Consider the following 17,979-nt stretch of genomic DNA (forward strand, 5'->3'; position numbering starts at 1 on the left):
AAGTAACCATTTTCTAGGTATTGCGAGATGAGAAAAGCCCAGTCTTGAACTCCACTCGGCCTTCAGCCACCAGCCTGCGTAAACCACTCCTGGGACGCGAGCGTGTATTGGCTGCTGGGGCGTAACCGAGTGAAAACTCACTGAGGGGCTAAGGGGATGCTTCCGTGCCTCTTACAGTACGTTCTTCATTTAGACAAACTTGCACATGCCACTTATTCTTTGTGGGTAACGTTCACGGTCAAAACGGTACAGGTAGGTGTCTCTAAAGCGAACTCCCACACTTCTTGAGTTCCTGTTCAGTGAGAAATCTCAGTGCTTTGTTGTACTGTGCTCTGCAAAGATACAGCTCTGGTGTGGTTCTGGAGGGTGATTATCTAATCTTTTAAGCTGACTTTTATATGGAAATATGAAGGGGATGGTTTTTCTCACCTATACTCGGATTCACGGATTTTTAATCATAATGGAAAACATTCAGTAGCTTCTCCTGTTAAAAGTGGACTCAGCCCTGGCCAGCGTTGTCCCATACACCATAACGTGGTGGGTTCAACTCCCGGTCAAGGCACATACCTAGGTTGTGGGTTCGATCCCTGTTTGGGAAGCATACAGGAGGCCACCGATTGATATTTCTCTCTCATATCAATGTCTCTCTCTGTTCAGAAACAAAATCAGTAAACATATCCTCAGATTTTGTTTAAAAAGTGGACTCAAAAATATAATGATCATACCTTCTACCATCCAGTGCACCACTCAACACAATGTAGGTGTGTGAAAAGTGTGTTCAGCGAGTAAAGGAGTACCCGCACGGATTCCACCATGCTTGGTTTCACGCACACAGAACCACTGATGACTGCTCTGCACCGAGCAGCGGGCAGAAGTTGGGTTCATGTTCCCTTCCTGGTACTTGTTATGCTACAGAGGAAACACCAGCCCTGCAGGGATAAAACAAGATGGTCTCACAGGTAGAGCTGCGTGCCCACCCTCTCCCCCAGATGTTTGTAACCACCAGCACTCTGTGTCTTTTGGTTTCCCTTCCGCGTAGATGCCCAGCCCACCGAAGGAGAGAGGGAAGTGTGGAACCAGATCAGCGCCGTCCTCCAGGACTCCGAGAGCATCCTCGCAGACCTGCAGGCTTACAAGGGCGCGGGGCCGGAGATCCGAGATGTACGCCAGTGATGCTACCGAACTGACAGCGCCCCTGGAGGGGGAGGGACACACACACACACACACACACACACACACACACAATAGCAACAACATTAAGTAACAGACCTAGTGTTTCCTAGTGTGGGAGGAAGAACAAGGATGATGATGTGTCCTTAAAAAGAATGTATGAATGGCCCCCTTGATCCCAGTACATTAATCTGAGCACACGCCACCGTGGACCATGTCAAACATCAGCCTTTCTCTTCTCAGACGTACATATGATATTGCAGGACTCCCGTTTAAACAATAAGTTGCCAGCATATTACTTCATTCACGGGAAGCGTACATACAGAGTCTATGGGCAGCAGTTGAAATACGAGTCACGAGGCTGGGTTTACATGAATGTTCCAACGTTTTGTAATAACTTGGGCAGGTGCCACCGGCACCACAGACAACAGTCATAAATGATCTCAGTTTTAGTAGCCTGCAAGCCTGTCGTTTTGAACTGACTTATGTGATTAAAAATAAATAAATACATGAAAAACAAAACAACGACCAAAACAAAAAAAAAAAGGAAATTGTCAGTGTGGCCTTTGAAACGTCCAAATACCTTAAAGGCAAGAAACTTATCACTCTTCTTATTTGAAATAATTAGTTTTGTGAAAGTATCAACACATACATACATGCATGCATGCAAGTACACACTCACATCCGTGGTCCCTGCCAAATTCATTCGGGGAAAAAAAAAACACGGCTAAGATCACAATTCCCCAGCTGCTGAAACCCAGACAAAACAGCATTTCTAAGAAAGGAACGGCCTGTTAAAAGGTCGTTTTTCTACTTAGGGAGTCACCATTCACTTTGGTAATTTAGGCAACATCACAGACTTGCCGAAATGTAATACGTATTACAGAGAAAGGAGAGATGTACAGAATTTTCAATTCATAATGAGCACCAGCTCTGCTTTAAAAGAATAAATGGTGATGGAGGAGCGTTGCATTGCTTCCAATTAGATGTGCATTTCATTACATTTAAGATAAGAGAAACAAGGAAGTGGACACTGGAGCTAATTGTAGAGTCATTTGCAATATATTCAAGTTCTGAAATCTCCATGCTAACTGACATCTGGGAGGACAGTCCGATGCACTGATGCCACGTTTAGGGAGGACATATCAGCAACTTGCGTCAGACGTTGTGCTTCTTAAAATTTAAATCCTCTCTCAGTCTTAAGTCATTTAGATGTGGAGCTTACCGCTCCTTTCTAAACAGTGCCGTGGTTTCTTTCCCTAGGCAATTCAAAACCCCAACGACATCCAGCTTCAGGAAAAAGCGTGGAATGCAGTGTGTCCTCTGGTCGTGAGGCTAAAGAGGTTCTATGAGTTCTCCATAAGGCTAGGTGAGTCCGTGTGTGCGGTTCTCAAGTCCCACGTGTGAGGTTCTACTGGGTGTTGGTGACAACCAGGGGAAGCCCTTGCTGCCTTAGGAAATGTCCCGCATCCATCCTCTGTGTCACCAGAGGCCATTGGTGGACAATTGTCCATGCTGTTTTCATTTCCTTCAATTCCCCTCAACGCCTCTTCCTCTGAATTTCTTGGCACATACGGAGTGTCTCTATTAGTGGTCCCTATGATCTTGTTTGCAGCTACGCCTGACTCTTAACGGTTGCACTGTGGTCTGATCCCATTTTTGGATAACAGAGAAGTTTGGGAGATACAGGTTACCACTCACCCAGGGAAGAATAGGTTGTCTGGAGTCATGTGATAAATTTAATACAAACAAAATGTTCTGCACTTAAGCTTTAGACCAGACCAAACCAAACCAAACCAAACCAAACAATAAAACAACCCTGTACAGGTACAGGATGGTTTTGCAAAAGTAAGAGTGTAGTTAAGGTCTGCTTGAAAATAGGCAGATGCTGTGATGCTCAGCTTGGCCACCAGTATGATGTAACCGCTCCCCTCACCAGTGAAGCTATCTGAGGTTTCATTAGGTAGTGTACCTGAGGTTTCATTAGCTACCTAGAGTGAGGAAGGGGTAGTCTTATTCTTCCCTACTTTTGCCATTAATGAATGGAAGATTTTAGATAGAGGAAAACAGAGAAATCGAGAATACCAGCTGTGATATTGAGGGCACTGGACGCTAAGACCCAGAGGGAGTAGTTGAATGAACTGAACCAGTTTTTGAAGACTCTCAGGTTGATGGAGGATCCATTTCTCTGTTTCCTCAAAGTCTATCTCTAGACCCAATGAACTGAAACCCTAAGGAGCCACGTTTCAGCTCAACAGCAGAAAACAGATCCGCCTGCCAGAGCAGGACAAAGTAGAACTAGCTGCCTCAGTAGACAGGGCACTCCCAGAGATGGAAAAGGCTGGAAATGCCCTCGTACAGATGCTGTGAAGGACACTTAAGGACTATAGAGCAGGTGCTGGCAAACATTTCCATAAAGAGCAAGATAATGCACATCTGAGGCCTGTGGGGCATTCTGTCTTTGTTGCAGCTAGCCAACTCTGCCATTGCCACACAAAACTCACCATAGCCAATGTATACAGGAAGAAGTGTGGCTACTTTTAAATAAAACTTTATTAATTTTATTTACAACTTTTAAATAAGAGCAGGCCAGATTTGGCCTGGGAACCGTAGTTGACCGACCCTTTCCTTATGTAGAGGACTGATGAAATGACTCTGTGTTGTTAGAAAGATATCTAAGTGAAAAGTGGAAGGAATGTATAGAAACAGACAAGTGGAAGTCATGAGACTGTGTCAGGGGCAATAATGGACGTTATTGCATAGATGCAGCCATGGGTTTACAGAAAAAGTATTGCTGGGATTAGGGGAGGCTAGATGCAGAGAAGAGCTGGAAGGGGCCCCAAGGTCTCTCCCTGCAGAGCAGCTTACCTAACCCACGTGCTCAGGGCACCTTGTCTCATCCTGGATCATGAACGGCTGTCTCATGCCCTTGATCCAAAACATGTGTTCATGGTTCTCTGACACTATTAGCACTTCAACAGGTGAAGGTACAGCTGAGCTTTGAGAGGCATTTGCATAACTGTGTGGTTGGGGGTGGTCTGCAGTGGACACCGCCTGCTCAGCCCGAGCAACTCCTCTTCCTCATCTACACACCTGCCATTGCACACTGCTACAGGGAGGGGCGGGGAGAGGAAGGACCCCAGCAGGTTCTCCCTGCGAGTGTCCATTGGGGCTGCAAAGGGTGCTTTTGGAAGGGTCTCTGTGGGCCACCTCAAATATGTGCTTACCCCTCTGACTTCCAGAAAAAGCTCTCCAGAGTTTACTAGAATCTCTGACCTGTCCACCCTACACGCCAACCCAACACCTGGAGCGGGAGCAGGCCCTGGCCAAGGAGTTTGCGGAAATTCTGCATTTTACCCTGCGGTTCGATGAGCTGAAGGTCAGGCCACATGTCTCTGACAACTGGACAGACGGCACCGAGGGCCTACTGTGTGCAGGCTCTCTGCCGAGCTGTGGGGTAGGGGGATGGGGAGAGATGAGGGAGGTGTAGCTCCTTCCTTCGAGAGACATAGCCTGTGGTGAAAATTTGCACTCATTGTCACAAAAGTGACTTAAGATGGTGGTTTTTTATGTGAAAATTCAGTATCTGCGTAATGCAATAAGGGAAAACCTTTCCGAGTGTCTGCTCCTCATTGAGAACAAATATCCTGACGTCCAGTCTGCAGGGAAAAGAGGGCATATTTTTAAATCACGAAGCTCTGAGCACTTCGTTTTAACCGCCAGTTGCTTTGACTCTTGTGTGACAAAGACAAGTCCTGGCGTGTTTACAGAGCTAGTGTTGGGCTCCCCGTGCACATTCCCCATCTGACGCCGCGATATGGCCTTCTCCCCTCTCTTCTGAATTTCAGATGAGGAACCCGGCTATTCAGAATGACTTCAGCTACTACAGAAGGACAATAAGTCGCAATCGCATTAACAACATGCACGTGAGTCCGCGGGTCTCCTGCATCTAGGTACCCGGTCGCCACCTCCCTCTTGATGTCTGTATCAGGCAGGGCACAGGGAAGAGACAGAGTCTTGTCTGTAATTCAGTTTCCAGAGGACATCGTTGGGGAATTTTGACCACCTCTTTATCAAGTGCATCTTCTCTCCTTCTTTTCATCAGCTAGACATTGAGAATGAAGTCAATAATGAGATGGCCAATCGAATGTCCCTCTTCTACGCGGAAGCCACGCCCATGCTGAAAACCCTTAGCAATGCCACCATGCACTTTGTCTCCGAAGTAAGTGGAGTTGAGCAACGAGGTGCCTTTCTCTTAATTGCACGTGAAAGCTGCTGGGAGGGCTGACGTCCGTTTGTGTCCCCCATGTAGAACAAAACCCTGCCGATAGAGAACACCACGGACTGCCTCAGCACGATGACGAGCGTCTGCAAGGTCATGCTGGAAACACCGTAAGTCCCACCGGAGGGGCCTGTGTGGTGGGGGCCTCACCCAGGCGGAGCCTGTTGACACAGTGATGATGACACCTAACCTCCGGGTCAGCACGTTATCCTTTTTACACAGCTATTATCTGAATTGATTTCATAAAGAACTCTGGGCGGTGGGGGTCATTGTCCTATTTTAGAGCTGAAGAAGCCAAGACTGGCTTTCCAAAGACTGCATAGCTTGTTAGATGGCAGGACCAAGATGCGCATCAAAGATGCTACAGAGGTTGTGTAAGAAGCAAGCGGAGGATTGGGCGAAATATTTGGGTATTATTATACACATATTGGAGAAAAGATTTGAGGGAAGATTTAGCACCAAGAAGTTACAAGGGTGATAATGAAGATCTCTTTTGTCGCTCTCAGCAGTTTCTTTGTATTTGGACTAGTTACTGGATTTAAAAAGAGGTTGAGGTTGTTGAGGATGAGGCAGCACAGTAATGAGGAAATCCACACCCAAATGTCAGGATTCCCCTGACATCCGTGGCCCCTGCTGGGCCGGTAGACACGTGGTCTGAACTGCCTGGGCATGATGGCATTCCCATACAGCCATCCAAACTGCAGAGTGCTGGGGAGGCCTCAAGGACGCCTTATAAAACGTGATGTTCTGTTCAAGTGTAAGATGGCATTCAGTTCAAATATTTTGCTTATAGCAAAGTTAAGCTTTAGTCTAGGACAAAAACAGTAATCATCTTCATCATGGGGCCAATTCATACATAATAGAGTAGCTATTAAGGAAGCCTCTAGCGTTGGCCTGCATTATTTGAATCATCAGAGGCCCCGACGGGGGAGGCGAACAAAATTCGAACCTCACGAGGGCTCTCAGCCCGGTGAACAGTATGTCGTTTCGTCCAGGTATCTCCCACAGTTTAATTCAATCTGCAGCCCGCATCTTAACAAAGGAAGTTAGCCTGACTGGAGACACAAAAGCTGCCCTGTGGAAATGAGCTTGATTCTTTTTCTCTATAATGAAGCCATTATTCTCCATAATCTCGGACAGCCAGAGGGAACTGCCATAAAATATTCGAGATTGATGGGTGGGGAGTGATGTGCCGGTGAGCTGGCTCGCTGAAGGGCAGAAGAGAAGAGGATTGACTGCCCTCTAATTTACCTTATTTTCACGCCGAATTGCTGGTCGGCTGGATTCAAGGAGGATCGTCATCATGGGTTTCTAGAAGAGCATGTTAACCTGGTGGGTGCAGGTCTGGGATTGTTCTCAGGAGAGGACTGGGAGGGCCCAAAGGAGCCCATGTGGGGCCGGAAATGAGCGTGCTCGGGCCCGGACGTGACCCTGCTGCTGTTTCTTCTCTCTCCCAGGGAGTACAGGAGCAGGTTTACCAGCGAGGAAACGCTGATGTTCTGCATGCGGGTGATGGTGGGGGTCATCATCCTCTACGACCACGTCCACCCTGTGGGCGCCTTCTGCAAGACGTCCAAGATCGATGTAAGCGTAGTCATGAAATGTGCTTTCCCATGAGAGAGCGTGAATGTTGCCCAAGAGACCTTGCTTCTCGCTCCCCTCCATCCCCCACTGAGAATGGTCTTTCCAAGATACGGGCCCCATTCTGGCAGCTTTCTTCACCTTTTCTGTGTGCTCACAACAGAACACCCGACCTCAGAGGTGTAGCGGGAATGTTCAGGTGCTGATCCCCTCAGCCTGGAGGGGGGCTGAGCAGACGAACAGTCACTCAGCTGCAAGCCGCCCCTCCAGGTTACCTGTGGTGCTATATAAACGCAGGGTCCGGCCGAAGGAATGCCTGCCTCAGTGTGGTCAACAGGGTAATAATATGGGTGCACTTATTTACAGTTTTAATGTGAACATTTCACCTGAAATGTCCTATGGTGTGCTTGAGTGTGACATTGTGATGTTACAGAAGTACGTGCTTTATGGTTTTGTAATGACAGTGGGGTGTGATTTGTGCTAGGCCCTGTATATTTTTAATATGTTTTATGAGTCTCTATGGGAAAAGCATTGGAAGATACTGGATTATAAGACACCACGCTCAGATGTCAAGCAACATTCCGCCTTCCTCTCCTACCATGCTTTCCCGAGACTCCACCAGGTTCCCGTGCCCAAGCCCTTTTCCCTGCCCAGAATACCCTTCCCCTTCTCTGATGAGTGGGTTCCTTTAAGACGCATCTCAAACATGCCCTCACCCTGTCCCTGCATGGCTCAGGGCCTGCCTTCTCCACCGACTCCCAGAGCGCTCACCATTTTGGACTTTCTGACTCCCTTGCAGATGCAGTCCATTGACAAGAGCAGGGACTTCTATTGATCTGTACACTAAAGTCTCCTTTACGGCCCAGCAGCATCCGTGGCACATAGAGCAAGGGACTCAATAGGTGCCCCATAGGGTTTCTGCTCGATGCATAAATATAACTGGAAAACAAGTGATTTTGGTCTGTGGGGAATTTCCTATTGATAGTGAGATAAAGCCCAACCCTTGCTTCAAGCATCACCCAGTAGCATGTCCCATGCATGGAATAGGACCTCTTGGTGCTAACCTTCTGGCATGCTGAGTTTGGGCAGCACCTTCTATACGTCTTCCTTTCACAGAGCAGAATCTTTGGTGCTGTAGTCCTGGACACACAGAAAGTCTGCAGGTCCAGAGTGGCCATGAGTCCGTGAGAAAGTTTATCAATTAAAAATGAGACCTAAGTTACTCCTTTTGCGGTTCCACCTTCCTAGCATGGCTAGGACATGGCTCTTCACAGAGTCTTCATTATTTTCAGTGTAATTATTTTTGTCTACCCCCCAAAATAAATATTTAGTATGAAGACTTTTGGGAAATAGAGGAAATAAAAATACAGAAAATTCAACTTATCTGTAGTAACCTCCTAACCAAGAAATGACCACCGTCACCATACATAGGTCCTTTCTGTTTGTGTAGATGTTTGTGTGTCTATGTGTCCATACTTCACAAATTGACACCCCCAGGATAATTGCTATTTTTAAAACATTTAACATACATGACAGCATATTATTCAAATGTTCATAGTAATGAATATTTTACTGTGTTCTTTGTGAAGCTTAACATTTTTATACTATAGACTGAGTATAAATCATTCTATTAACAACTCCATGAGTATTATTTGAGTATGGATTGAGTTTATTACCTGGTACCCACAGGACATTCTCATTTACCACAGCCATTTGCTAACTTGTCACAGAGTCAATAATTAAAAATATACAAGGTGCAATTATGTCTTGTATCCCTAACCTTTAAAAAAGTCTTGTCCTTGCTTGTCATTTACTGAGTCTTTCTGTTGAGGTTGAAAGCATTATATAATGTTAACTCTAACCACACATCATCTTGATGAAGCCTATTTGTTCACATAGGTCTCACTAAGAAGTGTTTTCGTATTGGAGTTTGCATGTATCTCTTAAGAAAGTTTCGGCCTACCCAAACACAACATGGATTTGGTGGGCCATTTTGCTTGATGACATAGAAGATGTCTTCCAATCTGCTTCTAAGCCAGCAGTCACATGCCCTGGGTTTATGAATCCTCCTGAGTGAGCTTCAGCTGTGAAAGAACAACTATTTACCTATAGGGCCATGACATAGGAACTCTTACATGCACTTCCAGACAGCATGTCCCAGAATGCAAAATATATGTTCAGGGAGTGCTAGAAACCCAGGTGAGGAAGACACTTATTCTGCTTAAAGGCAGAGGCAGAGGGCCATGATGGACCATCAGCTTTTGAGGTAGAGCTTGAAGAAGGGGTAGGATTTTATCAGATGGACACAGAGAAGGGAAGTTCCCAGGCAAAAGGAGTCATCAGAGCAAAGTCACCGGGACCCATAGTGAGGGGGAGGGGTATGTATCATTTACAGAATAGGTGATGCTCTTGGCTGCGAGGAAAGCCAGGCTAAATGAGACAGCATTTTCAACTGATTTCCTAGAATTGTATGGAATGATCCATCACCCCACCCCTAGCTCAAATGACACCCAGAATTCCACACTTTACTTCCTCTGGATACCTGAAATATGGCCATCCTCGAATCAAAGGTAATCCTTTACCCACAATGCTGTTCCTCCTCCTGGGTTATTGTCTCAGGTACTTCACCTTCCAACCCAGTCTGTACACCAGAAGCTGTCTCTCAGAACCCAGGAGAAGAATTGTCTTCTTCCCTCATTTTCACCCCCATATCTTAGCCAGTCACTGAGCCCTGTGGACTGGACCTCAGATGACTCCTCCCCTCTGTCCCTGGTTCTCCATGCCCCCGGCTCCTCTCACACTGCCCCCTCACACTCTCACCCCCTTAGGACCCTCCTCCAGTCTCCAGTCTTGCTTCTTCTGATCCATTTCCACCGGAGTCACGGTGCTAGATGGTTTAATACCTATCAGGGGTGTTTTCTGTAGGTAAACGCCCCTGACTTCCAAACATGCTGTGAAACCCACACGGAAACTGGCCCGGACTACATCCCTGCCTGCATCTTGTTATTCATGCCCGCAACTTCGATCAGCCTGAAATAGAACTAGACATTCCCAGAGGGTACCCGCTGCTCTTCCAGCCCGGTTCTAATCTATGTTTCCAATGCTCCTTTGGCATTTTTTACAACAACACATATCTCACTAGGATAATGAGCTATTTGTCTCTTTCCTCCCACTAGACTATGAGCTCTGTTGAGAGAGGGACTGACTCTCTACATCCCCCAGCTTGATCCCATCCTGTACTCATGATTGACATCTCTGATTGCCCATGACATTCTTTCTCCATGAGCCTCTACATGGCCCCCCAAAGGATTCTCAACCCTGTGCTTGGGCTGCCTCCATCAATCTATCAGGGTTTATCAGGCTTTTAAGGAAAACTTTCAGCATGGTAGAGATAACCCACAGAAAGTGTTTATAAGTGACCATGATACAAGAGGCCTGTGGTGTACTGAAATGTAATGTAGTGAATGAACAGTTGACTTTAAAATGAGTGATTTTATTCTTTGCAGAAAGATTTTTCCCTTGTCAAAAAAAGTCCAGGATATGCATACTATGTACAAGCACACACCGATTAAACCCAGTCGTTCTGCCTCCACGTGGCTCACATGCCCAACCACTGTCCTCCTCCAGCCCTGTCCTGGTCTAGGGAGGGGGGTGCATTAATCTGGGCACTAGAATCTCCAAGGTTCCCTAAATACCAGCATCCTATTGCAAATGCAGGAAGGTGGCGGCTATTTCTACCTGGTGAGCATAACACCGTCAGAAGAGGCTTCCTGGCGTGGGCAATCTTCAGCTGTTTGGAAGTTCAGCTGTTCAGCTGTTGGGAAGAAAACTTGTTTGGAGTTTACCAAACAGCTGAATAAGGAGAAGCATTCTAGGAAGAGGGATGGGATGGAGTGACTGGGTTGGTAATCCATGCCGTCTCCGCTGAGCACCGACTGGTGGAAAAACCTTGCACTTGGCTTTGGAGTGTAAGACAAGAAAGTCAAAAGTGCAGGTCTTTGCCCCCAAATGCCAGATATGTGAAATGTGCAGTTGCAGTCGAGTATAACAACTGATGTGGAACCTTCTAGAACCCCAGAGGAACAACTCACTGGCCCTGGGGGCAGGGGTGTAGAGGAGGAGGAAAAAAGTCTGTTGCTCATTATTACTGTGTTTCATGTCTGCAAGCAGGAATGATGTGATGTTATTGTGGACAAACATTATCACGGACAGATCTTATCATGGGCAGGATTACTGGGGTGTTAATGAAATGCTGTGCTCTCTCCTTCCAGATGAAAGGCTGCATAAAGGTTTTGAAGGAGCAAGCCCCGGACAGTGTGGAGGGGCTGCTGAATGCCCTCAGGTGAGCCTCTGCCCCGGGGGAGACTTGCCAGGGGCAGCCAACCCCTCCGGCCCTTGGCCAGTTTCGATGCTCTTAGGCACTGAGGGCTGGGCCACCAGGCTTAACCCCTTGTTCTTCCCAACAGCCTGTCTAGCGTACGAAATCATTTTATCGGTACCATTTCATCATCTCCTTTAACAGGTGGGGAAAAAATGAGATTTAGAGAAATCAAATAACTTGCCAAAAGCCACACAGCAGCTGGCCAAGCTAGGACCTCAGCCTGGGTCTGGGTGACCCCACGGGCCTTGGGCCTAACTCCGGGCCACACTGCTTTGTGGCTGTGGTTAGCAGGGACGCATCAGGTGGAGCAGCTTCCCAGGCCTCACTTCCTCCTTCACCAGTGGCTCCCCAAACTGGCTGCATGTAGGATCTATGTGGGCAGCTTTAGAAAACACTGATGCTCAGCATCCAGCCCAGACCAAGTGAATGGGGATCTCGGGGGTGGGGCTCAGGCATCCATTTGTGTGTGTGTGTGTGTGTGTGTGTGCGTGTTTATTCCGAGGCTCCCTGGGTGTCCCATTTGCAGCTGCCAGAATTGGAGACCCCATTCCACAGTCTCTGTATGCTCGAGTATACTAGCAGCTGTAGTTCATGACAGTTCCTCACTGTGAATGAGAAATGCCCGAGTACCTTCAGGAAACAGATTCTTTTTTTTTTTTTTAAGCTGTGACACAGCTATAGGAATGTGGCAAGTCACACATTGTACTAGGTCATTCCCAAACTGGATCACAGTCTGGGAGGTTTGCAGTCTCTGCCGGCTTCTCCATCTTTGATTCCCCTCGGTTCCACCCAACACTGTGTATGCAGTAAGCGTTCAATGGGTGTAAGAGGGATGGATCAGTAATGTTCCACCCACACAGAAGACTTAAGCTTTCGGCTCCGCTCCCCATCACATTGTCTCATTGAGTAAATGAAGAAACTGAGTCAGTGAGTGAAGAAACTGAGACGCACATGACATGAGTGAACGAGACACTGGGATTGATCCTGTTTTGCGGGGCTCCTAAGTCATCCTTGTTCGAGCATTTGGAGAAGGAGTACACGAGCCTTCCCGATTCTGCGGGTCACCCAAGGTTTTCGCCACAGGTGCCCATTTCACAGAAAGGCGTTCTGCCTCAGAAAGGAGACTGCAGCTACTGAAGTTTTTGAACTCTTCAGCTTCATCCAGTCAAGCAAGACTTCTAGACAGGGCACCACATGGGGCTGTGGTCCCCGAGGAGGGCTGGCATGTGCGTGTCCTGTAGGCACTGTGAGACAGTGGCATGGCACAGGCTTCTGCGGCAGCCAGACCGGGATCCCGATCGTTCACAAACCCTTCATCGCCACCTTCGTGACCTGGGATGGGTCACCTAACCTCTCTAAACCTCTGTTTTAACATCTGGGAAATGGAGGCAAACCAGCTCTCCTGCGAAGGGTGTGAATGAAATAGAAACTTGCGTGGGGAGCCTGCAGGTGGTCAAGATTTTATTACACATCCGTTCTCCTCTCCTTCCTCTCGCTAAACTGTTTCTACACCAGGGTCACGTGAGGTTGCAGATTGCGTCTCGTTTATTAACAGTTGTTCTCCTGCATGTGTGCCCCCTGGTGGTGGCAATGGGAATGGGTGTTGCCTGGAAAGGGAAAACACTCTGTGTTGTTAGTGCCTCTGTGTCTGTACACAAATCATGAAATCCATGACTCAGCAGGGCTAGCCTAAATGGCCAAGGTTCTGCATTCGGGCATGTGAAGTCTAGCTCTCTGGAAAAATGAGATTGCTTAATATCTCCTCTGAAATTATTTGATTATTGGATCGACTTGTTTAATAACCATAAGACAACGTTCCTTGGGAAGGAAGAAGCAAACACTCGACCCATATGAGACTACTCTGGGTTTTGGAATGTGGCTCTCTGTCAAGAGAACCAAGCCTAAGTTTGATTTATACATATTATTTGGGTCTCCCAAGGTAAAGATGGGCTGGTGGGTCATTATTGAGGCTTTCACAGAGCACTATTTGCACAGTGAACTCCATCATTTTCTCTCCATCCAGGTTCACTACAAAGCACTTGAATGATGAATCGACTTCCAAACAGATTCGAGCAATGCTCCAGTAAAGCTCTGCTCCAAGAAGAGGATCTATGTACTGACCTCAGAAGATGTATATGTTTACATAATTTAATACAGATTGATGTTAATACTTGTGTATTTACATAACCGTTTCCTTCTTGTCACTGAAATATATGGACCTTAATTTGTATCCTGACTGACTCGACCCAGCAGAGCATAAATTGACTTGAGAGCCTTACCTTTGATGTCTAAAACAGAACCCGCCCCCCCCCAAGGCAAAACGTGGAGACTTTGAACTTTGCCACTGGAGTCCTGTAACTAGACCTGTAACAATCAGCAGTTGCTAATAGTTCGTGGTAGTGTTTAAATTCTAAATGCGTACGCTCTCTGGGAAGCATAGTTGTAGAAACGCAAAGTGTGTGGTTTCCTGTGTCGGCTCAGCTGCAAGAAACACGACTGGTGTCCTTCCGGAGGGAGAGAGGAATTCAGAAAAAGGCATGCAGTGATTCCAGCCCGAGCACGTGGAACTCGGCGCGCCCCCTGTCTTCCCTGAGACTGCAAAGCACACGTGCAGCCTTTCTGCTTGCAGGTGTTTTGTCCGTCAGCGTGTTCCCTTTCCGTCTGGGTTTAGGTCCCCCTGAAGTTCCCTTTCAGTGTTGCAAGAGGAATGTCGCCTCTGCTTAAATCAGTTGGCGGGAGAGATGCGAGGGTAAGCGTGCTGTCGTAGGTGGGCTGAGCAAGGTGGTTGTCTTGGAAGTGGGGGACAAGTGGGGAGGGAGCAAGGGTACCCCAGCAGCAGGACAGTCATCTCTCCGCTTCCACCCTCTGTCCACAGGGACAAGGAGATGGGGCTCTGGTTTTGAAACTGTGGGTGAGTTTGCAGACACCCCAGCAGTTCGCGTAGCGCGGGTCACCCAGCCCCTCCTAACAGGAGCTTTGTTCTCTGGGGACCATTCAGGCGACAACAGAGGTCTGGGGTGCTTCACTAATCATCAGAAAACCAGGGGAATTTGTGGGGGGAAAATATCGTTTTCTGGTTACCTGGTCTTTAAAATGCAGCTCCTCCCTGAGCCCACTGCTAGCTTGTTGCAATGTATAAAGCCTGGTCAGACGCTCTGGGTTTCATTCTAGCCCTGTTGATTCCCAGTGTGATCTTGGGAAATTCACGTAAGCTCTGTGTCTCACCTTTCTCTTCTATAAAATGGACATTGGAAACGGACGATTTCTGAGAGCCCTCTAAGGCTATGTATGAGTCATTAAAAGGACCAGCTCCTGCATCCTTCCTTAGCAAGTGGAATCCCACCTTGTCCTGATGATTTATGATATGACCAGGCCCAGAGTCACTCTGTCTGAAGATCAGAGCTTAGAATGACATCGTGGAAATCAGATCTCCAGTGGAACAAGTGAAATGGTGGGCAAAGTCAATTAGAGACCCCTGCTCCAGTGTAGGGCCGGAACCCAGGATGCCTCGCTCCTGACTCCATGCTTTCTGTTTCACAACATGGCCCACACTTGCCTACGATGGGAACAGACCGGATGCTTTAAAATAAGTCCTCAGTCTGACCGGTGTGATGACTTACCCATTTCTGATAGACAGGAAGGCTTACCCAGTGAACGATCATTCCAGAAGCCGGGTTTGGGTACATTCGAGCGCAGCATCATTCACAAATGTCCCAAGAAATGAGTGAGCTGTCACACCATTGCTTTCTAAATTTAGTGGCCAGCTGGCATTCCCCTGAGTCCTCCAAGAAAGGGGGAGACATGCATTTGTTTTGTTTTATTTACAACAAAGAAATCCAGCCAAGTGGAAGAACAGATTCTGTGGTCTGCATCAAAATGTCAGTCAACAGAGGAAGGGGGAGACCCTGGTCCCTCAAACTTTTCAAACTGAACCAGAGCAGCTGCTGGGATGCGATGTTCTCCAGAACAGAAATGTGCTGGGTGGCCTTCAGGACCTTTTTCAAGCCTAGGGATTCTAAAATCCCTAGGCAACGGTGGGTGAACCACTTTATTGTTGAAATAAACATTCAGCTTAAGAAAAGTTCTTGCTTCTGGCAGCCACATGTTATCCTTGGGCGACAACTGTCCAGACTCGAAATACAGAGGCCCTGAATGTTTATCGTCAGTGGGTCCGTGTTCCTCTTTTATCAGGAAAGAAGATTAAGTCTTGGAAAGAGGAATGGACTTGTGGAGTAAATCACTGAGCACGCTTATAATTTTTAAGTAGACTTTCTATCTGATGGGACCAAATATATGGGAGGGGCTGCTGGCCTGCCCCAACTGAGCCAGGTCATCTGATCTCAGAGCCAAGACACAGTCACCAGTGTATGGATTCTCAAAAGCCCAGGGTCTGAACTGGTGCCTCTGAATACCAGGACAGGTTAACTGAGTGTCTGTGATCACTGACAGGTGGTGGGCCTTGGGTCCGCTCCAGGCTATTGTGGGAGACAAATTCTTTTAACAGACTGTCCTGCCGGCGTCAGGGGCCCTTGACCAGTCATGCTTCTGTGCTGCGTGCACATGCGTCCGAGACCCATGGGTGGTTTAGGGGAAAAGCGCTGGTGACGGTATCCATGTCAATGTCAGTGATATTTCACATTTGATGTCTCGCCGTTTTCAAATAAGCAGCATTTTCCATTACTCAGCTATTTATTTGGGGGGGCAAGCAGCAAAATGAAAATTACATCTCTTAGAACCACTGCTATTTTCACACTATCACTTTGTTCTCGGAAATCTTTCATGTGCCACAAGGAATTGGTAGTAAAAGAGAAAAAAAAAAACAAGTGGCAATAAATGTTTGAATTGTGGTGACCCATTCAGGCTGACAGATTCATTATCGACCAGAAAGAAAGTCTTGGATACTATCTTTTAACTACTAGTTAATATCATGCTTAAACAAGGTTTGTTCCTAGACATTACCGTTATGTCGAGATATTAATGGTAAACTGAAGTTTTTGATACATCATCACATTTAAGTAAAAGATAATTTCGTGCTTCCTCAAAAGGAAAATAAAAGCTACTCAATTCTGGAATCCAATTGTCTAGTAGAATTTAGAGACCTCTCATTTGATCTTGTGTTCTAGAGAGCTGTGAGTTTTTACAGATGTTAATAATCAATGTTGGAACTTTATCTTCAAGAAACAAACACGTTGAAGCTCAGTTTCCCCACTTCATCTGTAAAGGCCGTTGCATACACAAAGCTCTTTTAAAGTTGTCATGTATCATTTGCTAAAGTCACTGTAATTTTTTTTTTGGCCTGCTTTGCCACTTTTTGTACAGAAGTTTTGGGTGTGAAATGAAAATTAAAGTTTGGTACATATATTTAAAAACATATCTTTATTTTACATGATGTTCAAGATTGAGTGGGCTAAAGCACATGATCAGAGGTGCATGCCAAACAGATGTTTGCTGAATGTCTGTTCTGGACACCAGGAAACCACGCCATCTGCCCTTGACTTCTCTGTACCTCAGTTTCTTCATATACAACACGAAACACCCAAAAGGTTACTGCTCTTGGTATCAGCCCTATCTTACTCATTTCAGCAAAGACTCCTCACTAGGAAAAAAAAACATAAAATGGAGACTTGATTGATGTCTAGAAATGCATGAGACATACTTGTCCAAGGAGGCTAAGAAACCCTAATAAATGCTCTTTCAGTCATTCTTTGAAGCACTGTAGCACTTGATGAATTTGGCAATGTTGTCTAGTAACCTATTGCTTGTAAGTACAGTTTTTTCAGGTAACTTTAGCTCTAAAGCGATCCTCTTGAATATTGAACATTGAAACTGTCCTAGAGCATTACCTTTAATGCCTGTACCTTTTAAGCTGATCACCTGAGACCTAATTATGTGTCATCATCATAGGCCAGGGTTTCCAAGAGAAGCCTATGATGTCCTGTACAAAAGACAAAGAGAAATGAATAGAAATGGGACATTTTCTGTAAACTGACATGGACAAAGTGTAAGTGGGCAAAACCTGGAAGAGACAGAGAGAGAGAGATCCTAGTTAAATGAGTGTCAAGAAAAAAATGAGTAGGAAAAAATGAATAGAGTAAATGTGTAATTATCAAAAAGAATACCAGTAGTGAGGAATTGAACACCCTTCATAGCAACCAGAAAATTGATTGTTAACCAGGGTTCTCTTGGAAGGATGGGATGAGGAGTTCAGCTGGCTGCACGCATGAAACCTGGTGAATATTTCAGTTTGTATTTACACATGATTTTGTGCGTTAGGTTAACAGTAAGTAGATAGAATTTCTAAATGTTCGCTGTTTGCGAGGTCTGTATTGCAGTTTCTCATCCCAAACTAAGTGATTGATTAAATAATACTAATTGATTAATTTATTTAAACTATTTACATTAATCAAGTACATTAATCTATCCAATGCCAAAATCCTGATGTCTGTTAGTAGAATGCCCCCCCCCCGCCCCCGATCACGTGTACGTGGTGTCTAAATAATGAGAGGTCTTGGCTGTTCTGCCCGTTTCAGCTCACAAGTCAAACTCCAAAGAAGGGAGGTTTTGG

General features: G+C 46.3%; 1 protein-coding gene across 1 annotated transcript in view; it reads left to right on the forward strand.

The window, feature by feature from the left end:
* CYRIA (CYFIP related Rac1 interactor A) overlaps positions 1-16,785 on the forward strand; it is a 95,844-nt gene extending 79,059 nt beyond the window's left edge. The window contains exons 4-12 of the mRNA XM_045844529.1: positions 1,040-1,161; positions 2,434-2,539; positions 4,413-4,549; positions 5,019-5,096; positions 5,276-5,392; positions 5,483-5,562; positions 6,910-7,036; positions 11,305-11,375; positions 13,438-16,785. Coding sequence (XP_045700485.1) covers positions 1,040-1,161; positions 2,434-2,539; positions 4,413-4,549; positions 5,019-5,096; positions 5,276-5,392; positions 5,483-5,562; positions 6,910-7,036; positions 11,305-11,375; positions 13,438-13,501 — 902 coding nt within the window. The 3' untranslated portion in view covers positions 13,502-16,785. The remainder of the gene's footprint in view (positions 1-1,039; positions 1,162-2,433; positions 2,540-4,412; positions 4,550-5,018; positions 5,097-5,275; positions 5,393-5,482; positions 5,563-6,909; positions 7,037-11,304; positions 11,376-13,437) is intronic.
* Positions 16,786-17,979: the final 1,194 nt, after the last annotated feature.

This window comes from Phyllostomus hastatus, unplaced genomic scaffold (genome assembly GCF_019186645.2).
Source record: "Phyllostomus hastatus isolate PE091 unplaced genomic scaffold, TTU_PhHast_1.1 phas_contig_402, whole genome shotgun sequence".
In the NCBI taxonomy this organism is placed as follows: Eukaryota; Metazoa; Chordata; class Mammalia; order Chiroptera; family Phyllostomidae; genus Phyllostomus; species Phyllostomus hastatus.